General features: G+C 38.8%; 2 protein-coding genes across 2 annotated transcripts in view; both read right to left on the reverse strand.

Annotated features, from left to right (window-relative positions):
• Window positions 1-491: 491 nt before the first annotated feature.
• LOC121518135 (glycerol-3-phosphate dehydrogenase [NAD(+)], cytoplasmic) lies at window positions 492-7,971 on the reverse strand. The gene is made up of 8 exons (XM_041800361.1): window positions 7,830-7,971; window positions 6,095-6,272; window positions 5,722-5,862; window positions 5,395-5,533; window positions 4,859-4,971; window positions 2,425-2,661; window positions 1,613-1,719; window positions 492-1,510 (listed from the first exon to the last, which is right to left on the reverse strand). Exons 1-8 carry the CDS (start codon window positions 7,871-7,873, stop codon window positions 1,414-1,416), a joined length of 1,056 nt encoding a protein of 351 aa, XP_041656295.1. The 5' UTR covers window positions 7,874-7,971; the 3' UTR covers window positions 492-1,413.
• Window positions 7,972-11,984: 4,013 nt separating this feature from the next.
• Window positions 11,985-25,462, reverse strand: part of LOC121516999 (acid-sensing ion channel 1A-like) — a 99,662-nt gene continuing 86,184 nt past the window's right edge. The window contains exons 3-10 of the mRNA XM_041798476.1: window positions 24,267-24,417; window positions 23,994-24,121; window positions 21,689-21,839; window positions 21,498-21,554; window positions 21,187-21,340; window positions 20,297-20,388; window positions 20,113-20,192; window positions 11,985-16,020 (exon numbers count right to left, since the gene is read on the reverse strand). Of these exons, the coding sequence (XP_041654410.1) occupies window positions 15,901-16,020; window positions 20,113-20,192; window positions 20,297-20,388; window positions 21,187-21,340; window positions 21,498-21,554; window positions 21,689-21,839; window positions 23,994-24,121; window positions 24,267-24,417 (933 nt within the window). The 3' untranslated portion in view covers window positions 11,985-15,900. The remainder of the gene's footprint in view (window positions 16,021-20,112; window positions 20,193-20,296; window positions 20,389-21,186; window positions 21,341-21,497; window positions 21,555-21,688; window positions 21,840-23,993; window positions 24,122-24,266; window positions 24,418-25,462) is intronic.

Genomic DNA, 25,462 nt, shown 5'->3' on the forward strand with positions numbered 1-25,462 from the left:
ACTGGCCAATTTAATAAAATAATTTTTTGTTTTCTTAAACTAAAAAACAGTTAAATACCTTTACAACCTAACTAAAAAATGCTTGTGTATGTTAAGTATAAATTCAAGCTAAATGGCTTGTTTAGTTCCCAACAGTCGTCTTCTTTATTGGCACATTGCAGCAAATCTTAACATGTTAAATCTGCCATCACAGAGGAACTTCTAAGACTTCACAAGGAGGAATTTGATAAATTATTATGAAAATTACCAAATATTTATTTAGTAGATATTTGCTGAAATTTATAGTTATAGATGCTGGTATATATAGAATCTGTATCAATGTCTGTGTATAAAAAGGATATTGCTTTAAAAAAAAAGAAGGTGTACTTCATGTCACATGACCTTCCCAACATTTATCTTTCAGTCAAGACCCCCTCTGAGCTGCTGATTAATCTAAATAATAGAGATGGTTGTCATTTCAACGAGAGAGTGAAAAATGAATCAAGCTATGATTTGATGACTTGAATTAATTTATTCACAGACAAATGTTGACACATTTCAAACACAGGTTAGCTGTAACACAGAGGAAGACGGGATCAGGCAGGGTCACAATAACAATTGGCATTATGGATGGACTTAATTAGTCAAGTCTTTGGTCGGACCTCCCCCCCCAAAAAAGACAATAGAGATGTCGCAACTGTGCTTTCTAAGGCACTTGCATTTCTTCTTAAAAACAGTTGCTGTGCGATTTACAGTTTGTGAATATACAGTACAAGACAGGAAATATCTTAGTGAATTATGTAAGACACTTATGATCATACAAAGACAACAAAAGTGAGGTATTACTCTATGATTAGACAGCTTACAGTCATGGACAGGCATTAAATGGACGGCAACATAAATGTTAGATATCAATGATTACCTCATCAGAAGGCTTTCAACAGGTCTTTGCCCTGAGTTGTTGGCCCTGCAGAAATCTGAATGCATGATGTATCAAAAAAATTAACAGTAGGATTAAACTGAAGAAATCGTTTGAAAAATGTGTTCAATATGATTCCGATGGAGTCAAATCTGTGTAGTGTATCATCTTGGCACCATGCACCCAGATTTCATCAAAAACAAAAAAATCAAGGCAAAAAGATCCACCCAACAATGACATGAGGAAAGAAACATCTTCCATCGGTCATCCTTCAAGTTGCAAATGTCAGGAAATACAAGAAAGCACTTAAACGACGTCAGAAACTGAATGTTAGAGGACAAAGATGTCAAACTAGAGCTTAACAAACAAATGTTATGCAACCTGTCAACTCGCCGCCTGGAGCCTCAAGTTTGCATGACAGCTGTGCAGCTGCTGGTCATCCTCCATCTTTTTCTGACAGGTAACAGGTGAGTCATGGTTATGTTCTCAGAAGGCACGTGGTTTCTTTGCAGCTTTTACATGTGCTCAGGATGGTTCTGCAAACAGCTTATGAACTCTGTGACTGGATGGCCCTGATAGCAGATCTGATACACTGCATTGAACAATGGAAACCTGGAGGGAGGAGTGTCGTGTTTAGTGAAAAAAAAAAATCATGCATTGTTTTAGTTTTATTGTCTCATTTAGCGCTGCCGGTAACAACTCTTCAAAACTTACTTGTCAATTAGGTTTTTGTGCTTGAGGATGAGATAGACCTCAGCTGCTGTTGCTGGTCCCTGCAGCTTCTGACCGTTCAGCATCTCTTTCTCCAGCTCCTCAATGGACTGGGGAAGAGAAGACAGGTGACATAAATAAATTTTAACTTAACAAAAGAAAAAATGGTCCACACAATTAATTTACAAGCTCTTATTATTGACGTCAACAAAACCAATTCATTATGAAGGGCAGTAAATTATCTTTTCCATGGTGGATATAGCATGCTCAGCCTAAACATGAACCTTTTCTGTTTGACTGCAGGATTATAGAAAAAAATATACTGGCCTGATTTTCATAAAATTTTTTAAAGAGTGAACAGGCCTAGGAAAAACTTTAGAACTGTTTTTATGTTCTTATCTTGAACACCAAAGTACACACTGTCACATTTTGAAACAATGCTAGTGTGTTTGAAAACAGTGTGCACAAGTCTGCTATTCAGGAATTTACCTGATATTAGGTCCCTCTGACTTGTTTTGCTACTGTGGTATTGAACTAAGTTGAGCTATTATTTGATTTTTACTCATGAATTTTAAAATGCCAGTATCGTGACAGCTCTTGTAGTGTTCATGTATCTGCTCTGTAGCAAAGCTTATGAATCATCAGTCAGTGATTTTAGCATTCATCAAGGGACACCTTCACAGTCACTTTTTCCTCAAACACACACCACTGATTTTGTCAACCAGCCAATGCAAACTATCAGCTTTGATTCAGGATCAAACCAAGTAGGCTGTCAAAATTATAGGCAAAGTTACTTTAAAAATCAAAGCTCTCACCTTTCCCGTCTTCACAAAGGCTTCAGCTACTTTGCGATTACGGCCACCATAGCAGGTTGTGATCAGGTCTGCCACACCACAGCTTTCTAGGAAGGTTGCAGAGGACACGGGTCCAGCAGTGCAGAAGATGCGGGCAAATGCAATCATCTCCATCAGACCCAACCTGATCACTGCTGCCTTTGTGTTGTCCCCAAAACCCAGGCCATCACAGAAACCCGCCCCAACTGCAACAATGTTCTGAAGGAGGGAAGAGGAGGACGATGTCAAGAAAGACCAGTGATACCTGAAGATACCTGGATGCTTTGGACAAGTATTGAAGCAAAGTTACTGCATTCATAGTCTGCCTAATGAACAAATTACTTCAATTTCACACTAAACTTTATAATGAACTACAGAACATGGACGAGTTTAGACCAACCCTTGTTGTATTGAGCTGAATAGTTGTCTTTTGTCTAATTCTTGAGGAGCAGCATGATTGTAGTATTTTCTTTTTTTAAATGTTTCATATATTGATATCTATGTTCCAATGTGCCATCCACTTAATATTTCAGCTGTAATTTGGTACACAGACATCAAGAGTAATTTATAACAATGAATATAAAAAATACTGAATACCAAAATATTTTGAGTATGCAAAAAGAAAAATTTCTTACTGCTTTTTACTTACAGAATCATGAAAAAATATTCCTTCCCTAATACGCATGACAAATCAAATGTAAATAAAATTAGGTAACATGAGGATACAAAGCAGACACAGTGTTTGGTCTTTATAACAAGAGACCAAAGAGTATGAGTCTAGACCTACCCTCTTTATACAAAAATAGACTGACAAAAATCCAAACATAATTCTATTGAAATTTTTATGCTTTTTTTGGATATATGTCCAAAGTACAGATTTATAAATTATCAATATTAAGGAGCCATACTTCATATATTAGTCGATAATCTTTTTTAATTGTATACCACCAAGGACTGTAAAATCTGATGTAGAAGATATACTATTAATACTGTTTTTTTGTTCATGTTGGCTGCATCCTATATTCCAGTGTGATTAATATAACACAATAAAATGCAAACATACAGTGCTTAACAAATTTATTAGACCACCTAAAGTAAAGTTTATGCCACAGTTGCCCTAAATTAACAGCATTGGTAATTACCAAAATTATTTTTTATGTTTCTGCAATGGTTAATACACCAATATGTAGAAGCTCTTTAACCCAAATGATGTTTTTCATGCTAAAATATAATTATTATTGTTATCCATGAATTTTCAAATTGACTGATTTACAAAAAAACTGAAAAAATAGTAAAGCACATTAATATTTCTTGATTTATCTGTTTATTTACTTGCATTCCTGAACAGAAAAGTTAGTTTTAGTGGTTGAATGTTATGCTTGATTCATTTCTGACTTCTCAGAGAAGCCCAGTGAGCCGGCTCAAATTTGGGTGAATTCAGTTTGAAATTCCTCATTCCTGTTCAAAATGGAAAAATGTGGAGAGCTGACTGAAAATGAAAGAGTTCGCATTAAAGCACTTCATGAAGCTGGATGGTCTCTGAGACAAATATGACAGGTGGTCTAATAAATTTGTTAAGCACTGTACATGCAGTTATGACTTTTAATGAAGCCACCAATATCATATATTGCACCTGACACTATTAAAAAAAACCCTCCCTTTTCTTTGTATATTGCAAGTAGCCACTTTCAGGGCTTTCAGTGTGCTGGCATGCATAGCTATGGAGACCAGGCCAGCATCTGTTGGCACCATTTTTAAACATTTAAATAAAAACTGTGGTAATTTTATTTTATTTTTTCTATTTTTTGTCTTGTCTCTGATGATGTCTGTATTGTCTTGTTTGTGTTGTAGAAAATAAAAAAATAAAAAAAAATGGCAAAAAAACAAACTAACTGTGGTACACTGTTAAGCAAATAAACCTTGTGGAGTGCTGATGTGATTGCAAAGACTTAAGCTGTGGGTTATACTTCAACCATCACCATAGCCCGAGAGCTAAACCACCCTATCACAGTAACCTTGTAAACAAACTCTACATGGTGAAAAGATATAATATTTGAAAGAACTACACAGCTGCAAAGAAACTGTGCATTGTAGACTTTGTTGAATACAATCAAAATAGTTTCAGAGGAAGGCATTTTAAATATAGGTTTCCCTTGTGGGAGAGCTCCATAATCAGACTTTGACTTAAATACTGGTGCAACTTTTTTCAGATTTTATGGTACTTTACCTCCACATTAATGCATTTGGTCAGTTTGACTAGATAGGACAACAGAGATGGAATCTAAGCGCATTATTTGTGCACGGTTTAGTTTCCTACTGTATGTTGTGATACTTTCTCAGCCTTGATTAGACCCAGTATTTGATCTATCAGGTATATTTCTGTAGCATTCAACTGATGTTTGAAATTAAAGCTCACCTTCAAGGCCCCACAGATTTCCACCACATCATACTCCTCGACTACAGTCACTCTGAAGTTGTTTGTCTGCATAAGTTCCTTTAATAGAGCTCCATGGTTTTTATTCTTACATCCTGAAAATAGAAAATGTAACAGGTTATATTGTCCTTTTAATTTAAAGCATTTTTCATATTTAGAGTACAGCTGTACTGCTCCAAAGCCCTTAAACAAGTCACATTTATACAGCGCTGATCGTGCAAAACATAATCCTTTCAGGCACAGGTTAGAGTTCCCACAGTGCCATAACAGTAAATTCCATGAAGCATGTTGTTCACATCTAGTAAATGTCAAGCTGAACCAGCTCACTTTGTCATTTTCACAGCGACAGCAAGCTGATTAAACTTTCACCTCCATGCTGACAGTGCAGAAAGCTTTAGAACAGACTGAAACCAGACTTACACACTTCCTGATTCAAAGCCATAACTGCTTATTTTAATTTAAACAATCATTAAAGTTCAAGGTTTTGAAAGGCAAAATACAGTGAGCATGACACTAACCAATGGTGGTCTCACAAAACTTCTCATCAGCAACCTCATTGGCAATGTTGGCTCCCATCAGCACGCTCATAGTGATACCAAGCTTCTCCTGGATCACATCAGAGATAAGTTTCAGCCCATCCGGCCCCTCATCCACACCCTGGAGGAACAAAGGATGCAGGTTTACATTAGGCTGCGGCCAGCTGGTATGTGGGGCAGGGATCACACTGCATAACTGGCTTACATATATTCTAGCAGACATGATTTAGCATCACACCTGGATCCAGAGAGAAAAGGTGAAAAACCCGTACAATTATGGCAATGCAGCACAAAGAGCAAAAGTCACACCTTGATAAGGGATATTCCAAGTGCTTCAGTCTTTATCTTCCCCTTTATGGTGTCGCACACTCTCCCAACAAACTGATGTGGAATCACAAACACCAAAATGTCTGCGTCGCTAGCAGCTTCCACTAGATCTGGTACCGCCAGCTGTGGAGGGCGAGGACGATCGCGTAAGGGACAAATGTTTGCATGAGAACTGATTTAATGACATTCAGAAAACTATCGTTACATTCATACAAAAATCCCAACTGAAAGCTTTGAAAAAACAAGAATTGATGCATAAACATAGTATGGTGAGTCTGTACATCCAGTGTGTAAATGCCTCAAAAAGATTACCATTTTCATAAAAGTAAAGCCTGAAAAACCAACATTTTCTTACCACATTGGCTGGTAGCTTGTGCCCAGGAAGGTATTTCACATTTTCATGCTCAGCGTTAATAATTTCAGTCAGTTTGCGTCCGTTCACAGTCTCCTCAAACACCCACATTTTGACGGTGTTGTCGAATGTTGGCTTCTGAGCAGCATTGGCACCAACTATCTTGGCAATGGCAGAACCCCTGTATGTAAGCAGTTATACGTTATCGTTTAATGTACATAAGCAACTCTGTATCTCACTGCATTTAAATCCATGTGCATTCAATGAAACAGGCAGTGCTGGCCAGTTATTACATTCACATGATGACTGGGTTGATCAACAGGTCATCACTAAAAATGGCAAGTCAGATCATGTGCCGTCTATTGCTTCAGTAAAAAAAAAAATGCTGCTTTTTTTAACTTTCAGCTGGCTGTCAGCACTTAAGATTAGATGATGTATTTTGTTATCTACTCTTGATTCCTGTAGTATGTGACAAACTTCAACGTGAATCATACCAATTAAAGCCACAGTCATATCTTTATGGTAACCATGAAGATTTTTCTGTTTTATTATGGTGCCACCAAATTTATTTTGCATCAAAGCAAAGCATTAGTAAAATTGAATAGATTTAACCTTAGGACCATGCTGCAAAGATAAATCAATTAATCATTTACTGGATTCAATATAATGCTCCCTGGCTATTAAGATATACAGGTGATCCTATAGCTTTTGTGCAATAATGTACATTTGTGGCTTACAGTTTCTTAAACGTTGCATCCTTTCTTTGTGACTTTAAGATTGCAAACGTTTTCATTTTACATCTACAGGAGACAAAATGCCATTTTGGCTCCTATAATGTTAATGATTGTCTATTATTAACATAATTGTTGTTAAATTTTATTGACTAATGGATCAAACAATCCAAAGTTTATTCGATTAATCATTGGTTGAGGCAGCACTTTTTGCTTACCCCTGTAAAACTAAACGCTAAACCTTAATACAACTTGTTTGTTTCGTCTTTAACGGAGGTAATTATAATTTGAAAAAAAAAAAGTGTTGAACAAATCGAGCTAGACAAGCATTTTTTGACATTAACTTAAACTTTGCACTATCAAGCACGATCCTTAATTTCATTACAATAGCTCATCTACCAACACACATAAATAAAACTCAGGTTTACTAATGAAACGGTCTAAAACTATAACAAGTAAAATATTCATGCACAGGTTGAAATAACGTGCAACTAGTGATTTTCGACTCAACACAACTTTAAAATATTCGAAAAATGAATGGAATACGGCGTCTAGTTTCGACTCAAGCAAAATGACTTTCATATGCAAACTGCAGAGCAATGCTTATTGTAACAGGGTGGTTAAATGGCTGTTTAATAACTTGTATTTCGACTTTATCTGTGCCAATGAGAGTGGGGCAACATGTTGCTGACAGAGTGGCTAGCACGACCACAAAACCCACTGAGTCGTGACTGACATGTGGCTAGGTTTCCGTTTATCACTCAGCCTGTTTCCTGGCAACATGATGTGACTCTAATCAATCTGAAATTCAACATAGTAGCTGTAAAGTCTACAAAGCGTGATTAAAGCCTTCACCACTGAAATGCAGCTAGTTAACGTTAGCTGGCTGTTGGCTAGCAACGAGACACCGGTTTGATACGCAGCCTTGAACACACGTAGATGAAAAAAAAAAGCCATTTTTGACCCCCATTCATTCCCCAGTTCAATACATCAACGCAAGAACTTGCCAATTTCCAGAGCCAACGATGCAGACTTTCTTTGGAGCTGCCATTGTGAAGAGCTAAGCCGATGAATGGAGTGGAGACCTACACTGACTGCTGCTGAGTACCCGCAGTACGGTTATGCAACACGCACAGCAAGCTGCGAGCTGCTGCACTCCGATTTTATTGGCCTGTCCGAGGGGGAGACACTGGCCCGCCCATTAAAGCGAGTTACACCAGGTCATTCATTCATCCAGCTGACGAGACGTGAGGTTAGTAGGCTCAAAGTAAGTCGGACAGAAGTGAATGTCAGTGCGAACTCTGATGACTCACATTGATCTACATTTTATGGTATAAACAAAGTGGTTTATTGCTGTGATAACACCAACTTAGAAAAAATGGATCTGTGAATTAAAACTTTTAATTGACAGTGATTGGAGCTGTTTGATCTTCTTTTATTGCAACTAGAAATACTGGAATGTAGGAATCTCACTGTTAGATTTTGTTAATATTCTCAATTTTACACACTGTGCCTTTCAGCCCAATTCACACTTGCACATACTTCATCAAAACCTCTTATAAACCTCTAAATTTATCAGGGTGGGCTGCATGTGTGAATGCAGTCATCAGAGTTTCTCACCCTGACTTACACCTGGGATGGTCCTGTTGGCCCCCCTCGTATTATTCCCCACACCTCACCTGACAGGCAAACTAGAGGAAACATTTTTACAAGGCATTTTTGTTAGCTAGCTTCAAGCAAAAAGTAAATACTGAGCAATATCCTAGCTATTCACTAACATTTATTTGGGTTGTTAGGGGTCTACACACATAAAGAGGTTGGTAACCACTAGTTTGGAGCATAAAGAGCGTACACAAAGGTTATATACACATTAAAAGTCCTTTTAGCACTGTCCTAATCACCCAAATTATGCTGCCCATTCACCTTAAACCCCTTATGCTTGATAGGACAGCATTAAAACAACTTTAATCTAAATACATAAAAATGTTCTGACTGGTTTGGTGGGAATACTCAGATTCAGCGGGTTTGACAATTTAATGACAATAAGATGAAAACCAGTTAAAGCCTGTTTTTCATCTCATGAATTACAGGATCATCCTGTTTGATGCTCACTCAACCCACCTATATGATGTCACACCAAAGAGGGGATGGATTTTTTATGATGTGGTCTCTCAGAAAAATATTTTTATTTTCATTCATCGAGTGAGAAAATAATCCATCTTTTGTTTAACTGTCCCAGTTACCTTATGTCCCTCTCACGCTGAATTAACCTTTCACTGCAAAAACATCAAATCATAGCAAGTGTATTTGTCTAACTCTTGGTCAAATAGATTACACGGCAGACTTTATATTTATATTACTTTATTTCTTATATAGCCACTTTGAATTTAGTGAATGACATAATAACATACTCCTTTGACCACCAGTTTCACTCCGCTCTCTGTTTGTTTGTACAGTCAGCTTACATTCCTTGAACTTAACCTGCACAGTTTTAATGTGCCATAGGAGAAGGTTATTGCTACAAAGTCACATAACATTCAAAAAACGTACATGAAAGGCTGATTTAATGATGTTTTAATGGGTATTTATCTTCTATTTGAAGATATGAGATATGGTGTGTGTGCTAAAGCTGCCAAAGGTCATCAAGTGCTGCACAAGTGATTTAACATGACTACTTCTACAGTTTGTTCCTGGTTTTTATCTTGCAAGCAGGCATTTAAGAAAAAATGTAAGCCGCATGAAAGTTAAAGTAGAAATGCTTTTATCACAGTTGATCCCATGACTTGCCAAGAATTTAGATTTTACTTTCAGCGGCATAAAGCCATATATAAAGTCAAGTAGTGCTTTTACATTTCTTCTAAATGTTCACTGCATTGCATAAGAAAATGTTTGTGGTAAAAAAAAGTAAGAATACATCTCTCCGCAACGTATGAAAACAACTGGCAAATACACAAAGACACACACAGACACAACATTCAAATCCAGCAGACTGAGGTCAGCTACGCTAACAAGGTTTAGGGTTCAAGGTTAATCATTATGCAAGATATGATTGTAAAGTGAGGTTGTAAAAATATAAAGGAAACTACCTCATACTTTAGGAAAGATAAAGACATGTTTATGTAATATGTGCAGTTACAGGACAAGCCAAGCCAAGGGTATGGTAGTGTTCATTAGAAGATAAACACAGTGTGTAAAAATAAATGCCCTGTCTTGTGAAGAACAGAGAGCAGACTAGAAAATAGTACACATGTAGAAATGAGGTTTATAAGAAGAGTACTTCATTTATTGAGTTGAACAGTGGATCTGCTGTAGTTTAGGACTTTTAGCAGTTTTGTGGTCTGGCAGTACAAAACTTGTGCATTGCTTGCTGAACCACAGTAGCGTGTAAAGGTTGTTGCTGGGGTGGTTATGTATTTTCTTATCCTTTGAGCTTTGCACAGACAGAACAGATTTATCTGATTTATATGGTATACTGTGGTATTTACCACTTGCTGCAGGACCATCATGTCCTGACCTGAGCACAACTCATTTTAGGTTTAGGAAAGGATGATTTCAATGGTATCTCTGCCTCCTTTCCCCCCAACATCAACAATCAGCATGCTAGTTTTGCTGACGTTCAGCAGTAGGTTGTATCTCTGCCTTATTTTACCTATCCAGACAAAGTCAGTGGAGTCATCCAGGCTTTTTTGTGTCACGGATTGTTGAAATGTGGGCAAAGGATGAAAGACAGGAGTCCAAGCACACAGCCCTGGGATGCTCCTGTGAGCAACAGACCTGTAGTTACTGTTGAGATTCTTGTTTTTTAAGAAATCAAACATAAAGTTTGGGGTGAGTGTTGAATAGTGCTGATCTTACCTTTAATTCATGCTAAGCTGAAAATGTGACTTGACAATATGGTAGAAAGATAAACTCAAAGATTCACATCTAATATTCAGTTTTGATAGATTTTGTTAAAAATAGTATCGTGTGCCGCATCAATTGCAGGCCTTTATTTGAGATGTCAGACTACATTTCTCCTTTTAGACAAACTTCACGGTCTGTGTTAACATTTTACCTGCCTGTGAAAAGAAAGCCGGCCTGAAGGCTTGTCCTAAACATCTAATTTAATGAATTTGCTAAATTAATTTTTGGCTATGGCTGCATGGTGGTGTAGTGGTTAATACTGTTGCCCCACAGCAAGAAGATTCCTGGTTTAAGTCCCCGTTGGACAGAGATGTTCAGTTTGCATGCTCAACACAATTTCATTTTTAATGCTTGACTTGTATTTGCTATGCTCTGCTTTTGGAGTAGGGTTCTGCTTCTTTGTAATTAATGCTAAACAGCAGCACTTTAGCATTTCAGTAGATTTGCTCCACAAAGCCTTCTTTTAACCATCTCCTTTTTCCTTTACAGTCCACTCACTATGTATTTGCTGTGTTGAATTTGCTCTTCAGTGTGCCCAAATATCCAGCACATTAAAGTCACTTCCGTGACCACAGAAAGTTCACTGTGGGAGAAATTATTTGGTCTGGAGGGCTCAAACAAAAGGGGACCTTGTTACATAAGAGTTGGAACAATTATCAGAGGAGGAGATGTAGGAAGGAACAAAACATTAGATTCAGCAGTCTGGTTTCTGTGAACACGCAGAAGTGGAGCTAACTAAGTGGGATTGTGAGCCACAGTTTTCACAGACTTTATTTCTGTGAGTGTCATGAGTTTTTACATCAGAGTAGTACTTCAACAGTCATAGATTTGTAAGTCTTGCATATGTTTTTAACCACTGCTGTGCCATACTCAATTAGGCACAACACTTCTTTAATCAAAAGGCCAAACTGCATGCTAACAGTATAAAAGGAAGGAGTATTTAGTCTGTAACCAGATTTGTAGGCGCGTGAAAAAGCAAAAGAAACAAACTTCTCATCACTGAAGAATTAAGAAATAAAATGTATACTAAGGCTCATTTTCAGACATACTTCAGCTATTAGAAAGCAGTCATATTTAAGCACTTTGCCAAATATCACTGAACACAGAGTACAACTGAGACTGATGAATGTCATTTATTTTGAAGTTTCAATCAAAAACAGTTTAATATGACAGCACTAAATAAAATATTAAGGCATCAAAGAAACTACAAATCATCCTGAGGCGGACACAAACATATGCACAACCTTTTTTTGTGTAATAATCCATCAAGTATTTGTTGAAACATTTTACTGAAGTCCAAACATTAAAGCAATATCTGTTAAATAGAAAGCGGAGCCACACGGCTCAAATGACCATAAATGGAGAGCAAACGGAAATCTTTATAAAATACAGTGAAGGTTTCCCCATGAAACCATGCTTTATGATTGTTTCCCTCCCCCCCTTTTCCTAAACCTAGAGTATAAATGAGGACACAGAACACATTAAACTGAATAAAAACATGTAAAGGTAGCATTTTATCTTTAATATTACAAATGCTTCAAGTTCAGTATGTATCTACAGGCCTACATCACCAGACTTAAATAAACATCCTGTCATATTAGCGATGAAAAATTAAGAATGGAGGCAAAACTAAAAGCTAAAAGCATGGCGGCTGGAGAACCCTTGAACTCTCATAAATCTGACCTCATGCAGTGGAGACCTGAAAATGACAACCTGTCTGTTCATCCTGATGTAATGATATTTACATTATAAGTACGTAAGAAATAGCGTCATACTTTAATAGCATCTTTGATCAGTATTCTCATATGTACAGAAAGGTGAAGTTTGGATACACAGCTAATCTAAAATAAATGAATTTACAACATTAGACAGATCAGCCTCTAATACAATAACATCATTATCAATAGTTTTTTTATTATTATGTACAATAAATTACATTTAAAAGTAAGATTGTGCTTGATAATAACACAACACAACTACTGGCCAGTTGGGAATAAGATTGAAAATGAGCTGATCATCCAAATGGAAAATGATAAAATGGTTTGATTTTTGTAAACAGCATCAGACAAAACCTTTAACATGCACATGACATGTTTACAGCTTATAACAGATACAGTATTCTAGACATGAGGGCTGCTTTTTCAAATTGCCAATCATATTGTTTACACAGAAAAAATAAATACATGCCGATAATAGACAAATGAACACACAGACACATGATGAGACAAACCACAGACTGATGTGAGGATTAACTGTTGGACCACACAGGAGACATCTACTGTACAAGTGCTACATGCAACTAAGAGCCCTAGAAGATGGCAAAAAACATTCAGTATACTTCATCATTTTATTGACATGTTAACAGCAAAATAAAGAAATTCCCTTTAATATGATGAACAGCATCTATATATAGCCTAATTTAATAATAAATGCAGTTCCATAACTTCCTTTAAAGTTTGTTTTGTTGCCTGGAAACAGAGCTACAGTTGAAAGTGATTGTCATTAAAAGGCAAATTATAGCATGTAGCACCTATTGACATGGAAAAGAGCTTGTTTTGCTCTCATTAGGGTTTATCTGAGAGGAGCTTTGTGGCTGTATCTATGCACAGATGTTTTAGCTCATGTGGTCTAGTCCAGACCCTAATACTTAGCTCGTTTAAAGGTATAATATGCAACATTTAAACATTATAGATATCAAATGAAATATACTGTTAATTTATGAATTTCTGAATAAAAGTGAATCCTTCTGGGTTTGTTGTTGTCAGCTCTATGTTTACATCAACAGGATGACCCTTCTTTCAGTTTATGTTTTATTCAGAGGCTCAAACATGTTTGAAATGTGTTTTTGAAGTGAATTGCTCCCTCTCTAACTGTAAGCCATGCCACAACATAAGGGAGGAGCGATGGCCCTGCCCACTAAGGGATGCTGTATGTAATGTCAGAGTCTTGTTGTAAGAGTATAACTCAAGGAACCAACCTCTGAAATTGAAGGAAAGATTTTGATTGGTAAAAAATAGTTTTGTGGGTTGCACATGTGAATGGAGATCAGCTGCATTGGTCAGAACACTGAGGGAGGGAGGGTCGTGAGGTTTGTTTTGGTCTGAGACACTAGAGCTGGACATTTCTGAAAAGTCACTTATTACACCTTTAAACACTTGACATTTTGTGTCATACGTCAGGCGAGAAAATTGGTACCACTCATATCAAGTAAAGGTCTTTACACACTGGGTCCGTTATTTTCAGGTGCGTTTTTTTCTGATCTGTAATCTGAAAAAAGTCACGCACTTGGACCTTGCACACTGGGTCCGATGCATTTTTTCGCCTTCACTGTGAAAATGCTGAGAGTGCTGAGCCAAGTTGGAGAGATGGAGAAAGACTTTTTAATTGTGTCTCTGTTCTGACCTCTGAGTAGGCTACAGACTTCTGCCTTTATCTGTTATATTTCCATGGTTGATATCTACATTACACACCTGCAAACTACAGTGTTTGAAGTGAGGTTTCAGTGTGAGAAGGAGGAGTTGGGCAGGAGTGAGCGAACGAGAGAAAATAAAGCAACAGGTGCTGATCTAAATAATCATTCATCCATTTAAATGACTTGGACTGATGCGAAATTTCGCATAAAATCATGCCTGTTCCGAAAAAAATATGACAGACAAAAATTTCGGTGTCAGTGTGCAAACTTGATTAGAACAACATGAGCTCAATTTTCCTTTTTCAACGTGCGAAAAATTTGGACGAAGAAAACTGACTCTGTGTGCAAGGGCCTTAATATTACCAGCAGTTAGCGTAGCTTAGCATAAAGGCTAAAAACAGCTAATTTAGCTCTGTCAAAAAGGTAAGATAGAGTAAAAGATAGAAACATTTGTGTTATCAGGGAAAGCTCAATAGCTCAAAGAATGGTCAAAATGAATGCTCCGTTCTTGTTAAGTATAATTTTGTAAAAACACAGATTGTTGGAGTTGTCGCATGTTTGCTAGCAATTTATCCATGGTGGACCAAACTGCACTTTTCAGGACAGCATCAGTGATGGATATTTCTTTGGAAGGGTGCAGATTTTTGGAGCCATGTCATCACTGCCGAAGTGCCTTTTCACATAAAGGCTTGTGTACTGATTATATAGGCTATGCTACACTAACTGCTTGCAGGTTGTAGCTTCTTATTATACAGGCTGATATAGAGGTGGTAATAATATTTGCATATGCTGCCAGATGGTCCTTAAAGTGTGACGAAGCTCAATCTAACACCACAGACTCAGGGATTTTTGCCTCTTCAGCCTTACCTGGTATAATGAGTGACTCTCTGTAACTTATGTTAGTTGATTTTGATGAACATTGCTTTATAATTACACAGATTTAATTAAGAACATCAGACAAAGCTCTTCTGCTGTGTTCAAGTGTTCCCATCTGCTAAAAGAAGTTCAGCTATCATTAATTATATTTTACACCTGTGCTGCTTCTACAGGGACTCATCAGGAGATGTAAGGTGGGTTCTTTTCAACCTGCTAGGTTCATTTCTATACATGGAAATGACCTTTTCATCACTAATTGGCTCGGCCTGAGGACTCTTCAGAGCGCTGTCCTCCTGTAAAGATGAGGTAGTACTGTGTATGTTGGCAAATGCTCAGGGAAGACTGTAGAGGATGATATTTGGGTAAGTCAGACTTCTTGTAAATCAAAAATGAAAAGAGTGAAAATGAAGGAAAAATAATCTGCAGTGTTCACATGCAAATTTCCCAAAAGAAACACCAAAAATGAAAATATTTTAAGTAAAATGCAAATTTGACAGGACATTTTGAAGAAAGTTTAGCCCAGATAATAAACACAAATCACACAGCTGGAATAATAAACACTAACTGAACCCCCTGGTAGTTTAGGCCCTCTTTTACTGTATCTGTTACTGTCATGAAGCTGTTTTAAAGATGACCATGCACTTATTCTGACATATTTTGAATACATTATGCCACGTTGATCACTGGTTTCTGCTGTCCTGCTTTTTGTGTGGCTTCTCCTGGCCTCAGCCACGTGCTGAATTCACCTCGTTGTTCAATAACTTACCCACGGGCAAAGGTCAGGCATTTGATCTGTTGCTTCTGCAAGTCTTAAAGCTCTGCAATGAACAGAGTCCACAAAGCTGCTCAAGAGAGGGTTGTGTTTCCCACCTTACAGCTGCAGAAGTTCAATGAAAGTTACTGACGTGACACTTGACGTCGTCTAAGCTCAGCACCGTGCCCTGGTCGTTGCTGTTGTCATGCTGTTGCCGCCTATCAGAGCAGCGGCACAACTTGTACTTTAACACCTGAGGAGAGACAAAACAGTGGAGTTTAACCTAATCAGTCATAGAAGTAGACTGCCTTTTCCTCACAATGATCAAAGAAAATATGGGGAAATGTGTTATTTCTGTTTAGGAGTCTAATCTTCATGGATCAGTTAAAGTTTTCTAATAAATTTCTAATTGATTTGATATAGTTTGATTTATCAGAATATCTTAATTATCATGATGTTTGCCTTCACTGACAATATTTGGGTTTAATTGCTGTTTAAAAGCCTTTCCTCTGCCATTCCCGACACATCCAGGGTTGCTGATACAGAGACGCGTCTTTAAAGAAACATGAGCTCACTGGGAAGTCTGATTTGAGTTATCAAGTCAGGTCAGGGATGGGAGCATATGCTGGTTTGGCACTTGGCTGCATCAACCTTGGTGCTGTGCTGCTCTGGCCTCCTGATGACCATCCTCCAGACCTGCACTAGGCCCATGCCCCACCTCAAGGTATTCTCCCAGCTGCCCTCTCCAGAACGCACACGGTCGCCCCCAGCGTCTGGACCAACCCACTGCATCCTGGGAATCCAGTATGCGGTGAGCTGGATCAGCACAACCGTTCCCGTATCAGGCGGCTGACCCTTCCCATCTTCACTCTCCTTAGCACGTCAGCATAGACACAGGGTCTTACCAGCGATAACCAAACATGCGCCGTAGCGAAGTTGTCACAAAGGAGTCCAGCTGGTACCTCTGGCCATCAGTCAAGGTCCAAGGCCTAACACTGGCCTCGTACTTTCACTTCATGTATGAATTTGTTTCTGTAAGTGCTCAGAAGAGCTGTCCGTAAAGTTCACTTGGAATTTTACTACAGGAGCAGGAGTGTGTTTAATGGCCACAGAGCTAGATCTTGTCTTGCAGTGGCGTTATTGTTTCTTATGGTAAATGACTCATCTTTGTTGTCCAAGGCTTGATAGTTTGAATGAATGACACCTTAACTGCTTGATTAAAGTTTGTGTTGCACCATGAATGTAAAAACAAAAATGGCAAAGCAACAGCACAGAACAACACAAGTTTAAGAAGTGCAAAAGGCCAATTTCATACTAGTGTATCGCTTAATAAGTAGCGAATGCTCCGTGGAATAAAGGATGTGACGCCTCTTTGGGCATCCTGAAGTCAAGAGTGCACACTTCCCCAAATGGAATTCTATGGTTCTGTTGTAATTATGATAGCAAAATCCAGTGAGTACTGATGTTTAATTTGTTTCCCATTTCTCTTGCTACCTCCTTTAACTACCATGTCCAGTCTGTTTACTGTCTTGCACAGACAACACTTCCCTTCAACACTGAATTCAAGCCATTGAGAAAACCTGTGACAAGGAGTGGTGTATCTATCCTGGAAGCAAGTAGCCTACATCTATTGTCATACCTTCACATAAAGTTTTAAGAGTTAATGCTGGTTGATAGAGATGATATGATACACTCAACTCACAATATGACATGTAACATTATACTGGGTTCAGATTTTTATCAATGTCTACTGTCAAAGAGACATGAAGTTGAAGTGAATTATAAATGAATGTGTCTGTATGGACTTGAACATGGACAAAGAAAGAGGGCGATAACCACTCTGATGCCCCATGTTTGGAAAAATGTCAAAAAAGTGCTCTTTAGGATGCCTTTTTGGAGATAAAAATGACAAAATGCCTTCTTTGGTACCCTCTAAGGGGACAAAACTGCTCTCTTTGGTGCCTTGTTGGTAGATTACTTTGACAAGTGCATTAAAGTATGCAGTAATTCAACTTTTCACACACAGCAGGTGCCCTTATTATCATTTTGGCACCTGCCAACGAACATCCTGAGTCTACCACTGTCCATATGCACATGATAAATACTAATATCATGCTGTGATTAATGCATGTTCTTTGTGTTTTTGATGTTTAGTTTGTTTGAAACATAAACCACACTGTTGACATCTGAGATATTTAAGTACACAGGCCTGCCCACAGAAATCACCGGGCCCCTCATAGGCCCAATTAAAGGGCCCTCCTCAGATCTGATTAAATTTCAACACACAGATTGGCAACGTTAGCACTAACCTCCAGGCTACCATCCAGTAGAAAAATCCAAAATGACAAAAAAAAAAAAAAAACAGTTTTGAATGCAAAAGAAACTCTACAAATGATAAGATGCTATACAAATAGGGCGTTAAATTAACTTGTTATGTATGCATTTTTCAGTTTCAGGTTTTAGGAGCTAAGCAGGCAGAGAAAAGGTGGAAGCTTCTACAGAAACAAGAATATATTGAGCAGGACATCGTGTGGTACAGGGAGAGGGAGGGCAGGAGAAGAGTCTACGCTCAACAGGGGAAAAAAGGACCTAATTTTACTGTAAATAGGGCTGCATACACTGTGTGAATCAAGGCTGTTTCTCTCATGATTTCTGAGTCACATCACTGATTGTGAAGTCAAGCTTAATTTCAGCTCAGTTGTGTGTTGTCTGCTGTGTGATATTCATGGGACACAAGGACCAATCACGGCCCGATCAGCTGCTCCCGACTGGTTTGATTAATGTCCGGCGTGGTTGAAATTTGGTCAGCTGCCTGCAGACTCTCACACAGGGAGAGCAGAGCCACAAGTCCATTCTCCAACTCCATGGCTCTTTTGGTGCTCCTCTCCAAAATGGTGTCAGAAAGCACCATGAAAACAGCAAGTGTGCCTCCCCCATCCTATTATGGAACATTTTAATGAGAAACGGCAGGAATATCTGCTGACCTCCTGCTACCAGGGAACATTTACAGTTTAATCAGCCAGTTAACAGCTATTCCTGCTCAGCTGACAGTCTGCAGCTGCTTTCACCAATGTTCTCTCATCCATGTCTTCCATGATAACGTCAAATAGGCAAGCTGCCTGATGTTGTCTGTCAGACAGCAGGCAGGATCATGGAAAAAAGCCCTGAAGTTGGGGGATCGACTCGGGACTCTGTTCTTGCTTTGTCAGGCTGCAGACAGCTAGTCAAAACTTCAAACATGCCAATAATTTATCCAACCTGTTAGGAGCAGCTGATAGGATTGTGATTGGCCCTCATGTTCCCCTGTTCCCTGTACAGCAGACTGAGCTGAAATCCAGCCTACCTTCAGAATCAGAGAAAATCAGAAATCAGCTGCAATTTGAACAGTGTATGCCCAACCTTACCTAACATAAATTACATACCTCATCCCAACCCTGACCCTCCCTAAGCCATGCTTACAGTAACTTATTCCACCAAACTATGGCTCAATAAAAACAAACCTGGACTGAACTGGCATCAGCAAAGATGAGCTAAGAAAGCTAAAAGTAGCCAAACTGTGGCCATAGGCAGCATAAAGGTGGTACAAGAGGCATTAGGGGGACTCTTCAGTCTTGTAGCACACTGCTGGTACATCTCTACTGGCTGATCAGGATATAATGAAAGGTCAGATATGGAAGGCTGTAGTACCAATGACAGGTAACATATTGGGACAACCTAAGGCAGGTGCCACCACGATTACTTGACCTTAAGCTGCTGTGAGCAGGCAGAGTCAGTGATGATCTGCTGCATTGTCTGCCCTAGTGGTATCTGTGTGCTTTGATAGATTTCTTTGCCTTTCGTTCCACACAACTACTGTCTGCCTATGCAGTGATTTCCTGTACAGAATTGTGCCTGTTTTTAATGCAGTGCAACCTGAGGGCCAGAAGATCACAAGCATCAAATATTGTCGGCATTGTCCCTTGCACACAGAGATTTCTCCATATTCTTTGAATCTTTTGATGATATGAATCTCATACTGCTGACCTTTTGCCAATGAATCAAAATAGTTGCAAAATGTTCCTTCAGTTGCTTTTCATTAGTACCACTTACTTTTCCAGCCTCTTGTTGTCCTGTCCCTATTCTTTGAGATGTGTTGCTGCCATCAATTTCAAAATGAGCTAATATTTTTCATGAAATGGTAAAATGTCTTAGTTTCAACATCTGCTGTGTTGTTTATAATCTATGGGGAATAAAATATGCCTATATAAGATTTGCAAATAATTGCATTCTTTGTTTATTTTAAATTTTACACAGTGCCCAAACTTTTAGGGAATTAGGGTTGCATATACAGCAGGAATGTTCTCACCTCATAAATGTAGTCAAACAGCTCCAGAATAGTGAGTATGCTTGCACCAATAAAAAGCCCCATCTGTCCACCGATATCACCTGGAAAAAGAAAGCAGAGGGGGAGGAGGATGAGGGAGACAGTGAAACTAGAGAGATAATACATTCATAATACATAAATATGTCAGAACTCAACTGATTGTTACCTAAAAGTCCAGCCACCTCATAAGCCTTCTTCTGTTCGATTGTTTCGTAGTTGAGAGCCTCAAAGAAGATGTCTAAAACCAGAAGATTCTCCCTGAAAGAGAGTAAAGACACTGATTTAGTTTAACACTCCAACATCAAGCATCAAGAATCAGTTTGTTGATATTTTCTCAAAAGTTAGAATGTAGTTGCATGCAGATGCAAGTGTCTACTTTGCTCTATAATCTCTCCTGCTGGAACCAATAAGCACAGGCTGCTTGTATAAACATGATGAATCAATATAATAAAACGCAGCTGTCATAAAGTGTAACGTAATTTAAAAAGGTTTAATTATATTCACACCAACCCATAACTTAGGATGAGTAATAAACCTTTTAATTAATGTTTATGTTCAGTTTCACTTCAGTTTGAATTTATATAACCATTACAATGAGTTTTGATAAGTAAATAGATAAATGTAAATGTTGTTGGTGCCTTTTTGGTAATAGAAAAGTAATACATTAATGTATTTTACTTAAATTGATCTTCTTTCTTTTGTTAAATTTATAAGCCAAATTATATTAACTATAATTGGTTTATAGAATCATTAAAAGGGTAAAAAAACTTTTTGTATGCACTGTATATGCAGAAACACATGCTAATGCACAAACAGGTTTCTATGGACACACACTAATGTAGAGATGATTAGTTTGTGCTGCTGCTCTAAAGGGAGCACCCCCTGAGCAGTTTGGGGGTTTACAGTACTTAGGAAGTGAACTGGCACCTCTCCAGCTCCAAGACCAATTTCTGGACTGGGACTTGAACTGGCAACCCTCCAGTTCCAAACCCAAGTCCTCACAGACTGATCTACTGCTGCCCTAAAATACAAACCGTGTCAGAGACTGATGCTTACTTGATATACTGCTCTGATTTGTTGTACTTCTTTGCAAGATATTTAGCCGAGGCCTTGCTGGGGATCTTGACGAAGGACAGCTCTTTACTGTATCTGGTCATGTTGCACGGCGTCTCACACACACAGAAGTCATTGTCTATCTCCACCAGGAAATCTGCAGAGAGGAAGACCCGAGCATCGTGTGACCTTTGTAACAGATCAGGGTGCCTGTGGCTTAAGATGTCATGAGATCTTAGTGTGTGATTTTGTGTGTGTGTGCTGCATCAGTTCCTTAAATATTCAGACCAGATGTGGACGAAGCCTTTTCTTACCCAGAGCTGGGTCAGCACATTCTTTGTACAGCTCTGGGGTGCAGTACGGTGCATCTCCTGCAGTGAAACAACACTCACATCAACAAACTTTTCTTTTTTACCACCTTCAAAACAGAGTCTTCTGCATTTTTCACAGCAGGATTTCACTGATGTAACTCTATAAAACATGCACAGTAAGAGCAGCTTCCTACCAGGCATGTACACCATGCGACAGTTGCAGTTGTCCACCAGGTAGCGAGTTTCACAGTCGATGCGACACGCTGTGATGCTGTAACTATCAAAGAAATCAGACTCCATCGCTGTCACCTTACAGTCTCCCCAGGGAGGGGGGAGATAAATCAGCTGCAACAAACACAGAGCACATACTGAGTTAATAAGAGTTACACATGCAGATGACAGTAGGCCAGTGATTTATTTCAACTTTTATCTTATTTTCAGATTTGTGTGTAGTTTTCTATGGATCCCCAACCTCCCTTCATCTCACCACTAACAGAGTCTTTATAGATAAAATGAGAAAATAAACCTAACATGAAAAAACGACGCATGCGTGGGTTCTCTCCGGGTACTCTGGCTTCCTCCCACCACCAAAAACATGCTCATTAGGTTCACTGGTGACTCTAAATTAGCCGTAGGTGTGAATGTGAGCATGCCTGGTTGTCCGTCTCTATGTGTCAGCCCTGTGATTGACTGGTGACCTGTCCAGGGTGTACCCCGCCTCTTGCCAAATGACCACTGGGATAGGCTCCAGCCCCCCCCACGACCCCCAATGGGATAAGGGGTATAGAAAAAGGATGGATGGAAAAAAAATTGATTGAGTGATTGGCAGAAATATGATTTCTTTCATGGTGCAGATTCATGTTTTGTAGTAAAGTTTATGAGGGTCAAATTGACGCATAAAATAAATACAAGTTTAATTGGGATAAAGGAAATAGCTCCCAAAAAGCTATACTTTGATAAAAGGTCAATGCCTCCTCGCAATGTGTAAGCTCACAGTTACCTTTGACCTCCACAATCTAATGTATTCATCTTCAAGTCTAATTGAAAGTTCATGCAAAGTTTGACAAAAATCCCTCAATGCTTTCTTGAAATATTGCACTCTAAAGATTTGAGGACGGAGTGACCTTGAAGTCCTACCTCCAAAATCTTATCAGTTCAACCTTGCAAAAGAGTCAACATTTGCACAAAAGAGTCTTTAAAAGCATCCCTGAGAAGAATGATCTGGACAGACAGATGGATGGACAACCTGAAAACATACTGCCTCAGGCCCTGGCCATTGCCACCTTGGAGACATAAAAATCTATTATGTCAAACAAAAAAGGGGAGTCTGTGCTTTAGCTGACAAAAACACTTGAAAAATGGTGTGTCTCAGAACAGGGGTAGATGATCACAGCATGGAGGAAAACTTTTTGGGCACTCAGTCAATTCAGCAGTTTTACTTTGGTGCAAACATACTGACATTTCTACACCATAGGTGTCCTCCTCAGAGTCAACATAAAAATCAATATTGCTGAAAGGAGGTCCAACAGAGAAAGTCAATCTAACAGGTTTAGGACAAAATATTAAAAGGGGAAGTCAAACCAACAGGTTAAGAACAAATAAAAATAAATAAATAAATAAATAAATAAACAGGGGAAGTCAAACCGATAGATTAAGGACAAAAAAAAAAAAAAAAAAACAGGAAGTCAAATCAAGAAATTTAGGACAAAAAAAACAGAGGAAGTCAAACCAAGAAGTTTAGGACCAAAAAACAGGAAGTCAAACCAACAGGTAAAGGACAAAAAAACAGGAAGTCAAACCAACAGGTATAGGACCAAAAAACAGGAAGTCAAACTAGCAGGTTTACAACAAAAAAACAGGAAGTCAAACCAACAGGTATAGGACCAAAAAACAGGAAGTCAAACCAATAGGTATAGGACCAAAAAACAGGAAGTCAATTCAACAGGTTTAGGACACAAAAATCTGGGGAAATCAAACCAGCAGGGTTAGGACAAAAAAACGTCAACTTTTTTTTTTTATCACGGTCTTTTTCTTTTTTGATCTCTATTTTTTTGGCCAATTAAGTTCCTGCTTGTTAACTTTATTCATATCATAAGTGCCATTGTGAGGAGTCACCAAGTGGTGAGGCACTGAGTCAAAGTTGGTACTGTACTTTTTTAAAAATGTTTTTAAAAAAATCAATGTTTAGTGTGAAAATTTTGATATTCACACCTGTACCAGTCAGGATGATGATTTATCACTGTGACCAAGGCTTGACTTCTAATCTGGCATTCTGGGCATTATTTCAGGGGTCTGACGCACTATGGGTCGGTATTATTTTATCTTAGAATTTTAATTTTTCATTACTAATTACTGTCTCATAGAGCAGGGGCAGCAGCCAACTGGTTTGTAAAGGGCTGGTTCAAGCCAAAAATGCCAGAGCCAAATTTTCATTCCAGCCCAGCGCTGGCTGAATCGATAAATACTCCAAATAAAAAAAAACAGGATATTCTTTTTTACCCTCTGTTCCTGGCAGGAAACGAAAGTCTGAAACCCTGGAGCCACTCCAAACCCGAGCTGGTCAATAAAGGATGGCTCGTCCTGACTGTGGATCTGAACTTTGACTCCAGCTTCAAAAGACGTCTCATCTGTAAAATCAAACAAACGTGACATCAGAGCAACACAACTAAATATGGTCCTAAGAGGAGGTTGTCCTCACTCAAACACCCACAGACTTCCACTGCATTTCAGAGCATGGCAGAAAAACAGATATGAGTGATGCCTCCTCCTCACCTGTTTCTCCCCAGACAGGCAGGTATTCATCCTGCTGAATGTCCAACATGAGCTCCAGGCCATTACCCATACCTCCCTTGGTGGTGATGAGTGGAGGGCGTCCATCACCGCCGGCGTTAAATGTGTAACACTTCCCATATCGAGTGAAGACCTGAAAAACATACACAACACATTCACTCCCATGCACGTTACTGCAAATGATTCCTTGCAGTGTTTTTCCACTGGGGGTCAGTGTTTGATTCAGTTTCTGAGAAGCGTGTGAGTGAGTACGAGAGAGGTTGTAAGAGAGGAACGAGGAGTGTGACAGAGATAAATCGGACAAGTGGAGTAGACAAACAGAGGAGAGGGAGATGAGGTCTTCCAGTGGGTTTTAGGTTACACAATCAACCCTGTTAGCAGACTAAAATCGGCAAACCAATGATTTAAGATTCCCTCATGTGTTTTTTTTTAATAGCAATTATAAATGACTTGATGTTACCATGGAGACCAAGCATCCCAGCCAGAAGAATGTGGCCTTAATTTTTAAGGAAAGCCAAGACACAGATGTTCAGATTGACGCTGTGCAAGACATCAGCAGAGGCATCAATGGCATGTCAGGACAGCCACGTGTGCACAACAGTAAACAGACAAAAACACACCAGAGCTTGGAGCTTTTTCCATCAGAGTTTAATCCTGAATTAGACTGTTTGAGTCATACAACCATGCAGCGGGAGTAAGTGAGAGAGGGAGGGAGCACCAAGGATGCAAAGTAAAGGAGACAGAGAGGAGGGGAGAGAGGGAGTATAGCCGCGAACGCTCAGCGCAGGCTATTGTTCAGTGTTATGGCGCAGAATGACATATCTATGATTAGAAAGAACAAACCAACCAAGTAATTGTAGAGAAAGAGTTTGGGTCCTGCCAAGGGCAGTTTAAACATTTCAGCCATCTATCATCAGACTGCTGGTTGTAGAAACAAACATAAATCTAAGCAGAAAAAAGCATTCAGCGCTATCAAGTAAGGCATTAAAAGGCACGACAAGCCACAAAAAATATGTGCCAAACATTATGTCTCACCTAAAAAAACGAGGAGTAAGTGTTATTTTGAAAGAGATGTTGCTTCAGGTTCACATGAGATGCCAGAGTAGTTCTTCTGAACTGCTTGTCAGATAGTGAAGCAGCTTTGGAAACCCCCTAAACCCCTGACAGATTTCTTTTTA

This window comes from Cheilinus undulatus, linkage group 11 (assembly GCF_018320785.1).
Source record: "Cheilinus undulatus linkage group 11, ASM1832078v1, whole genome shotgun sequence".
Taxonomy (NCBI): domain Eukaryota; kingdom Metazoa; phylum Chordata; class Actinopteri; order Labriformes; family Labridae; genus Cheilinus; species Cheilinus undulatus.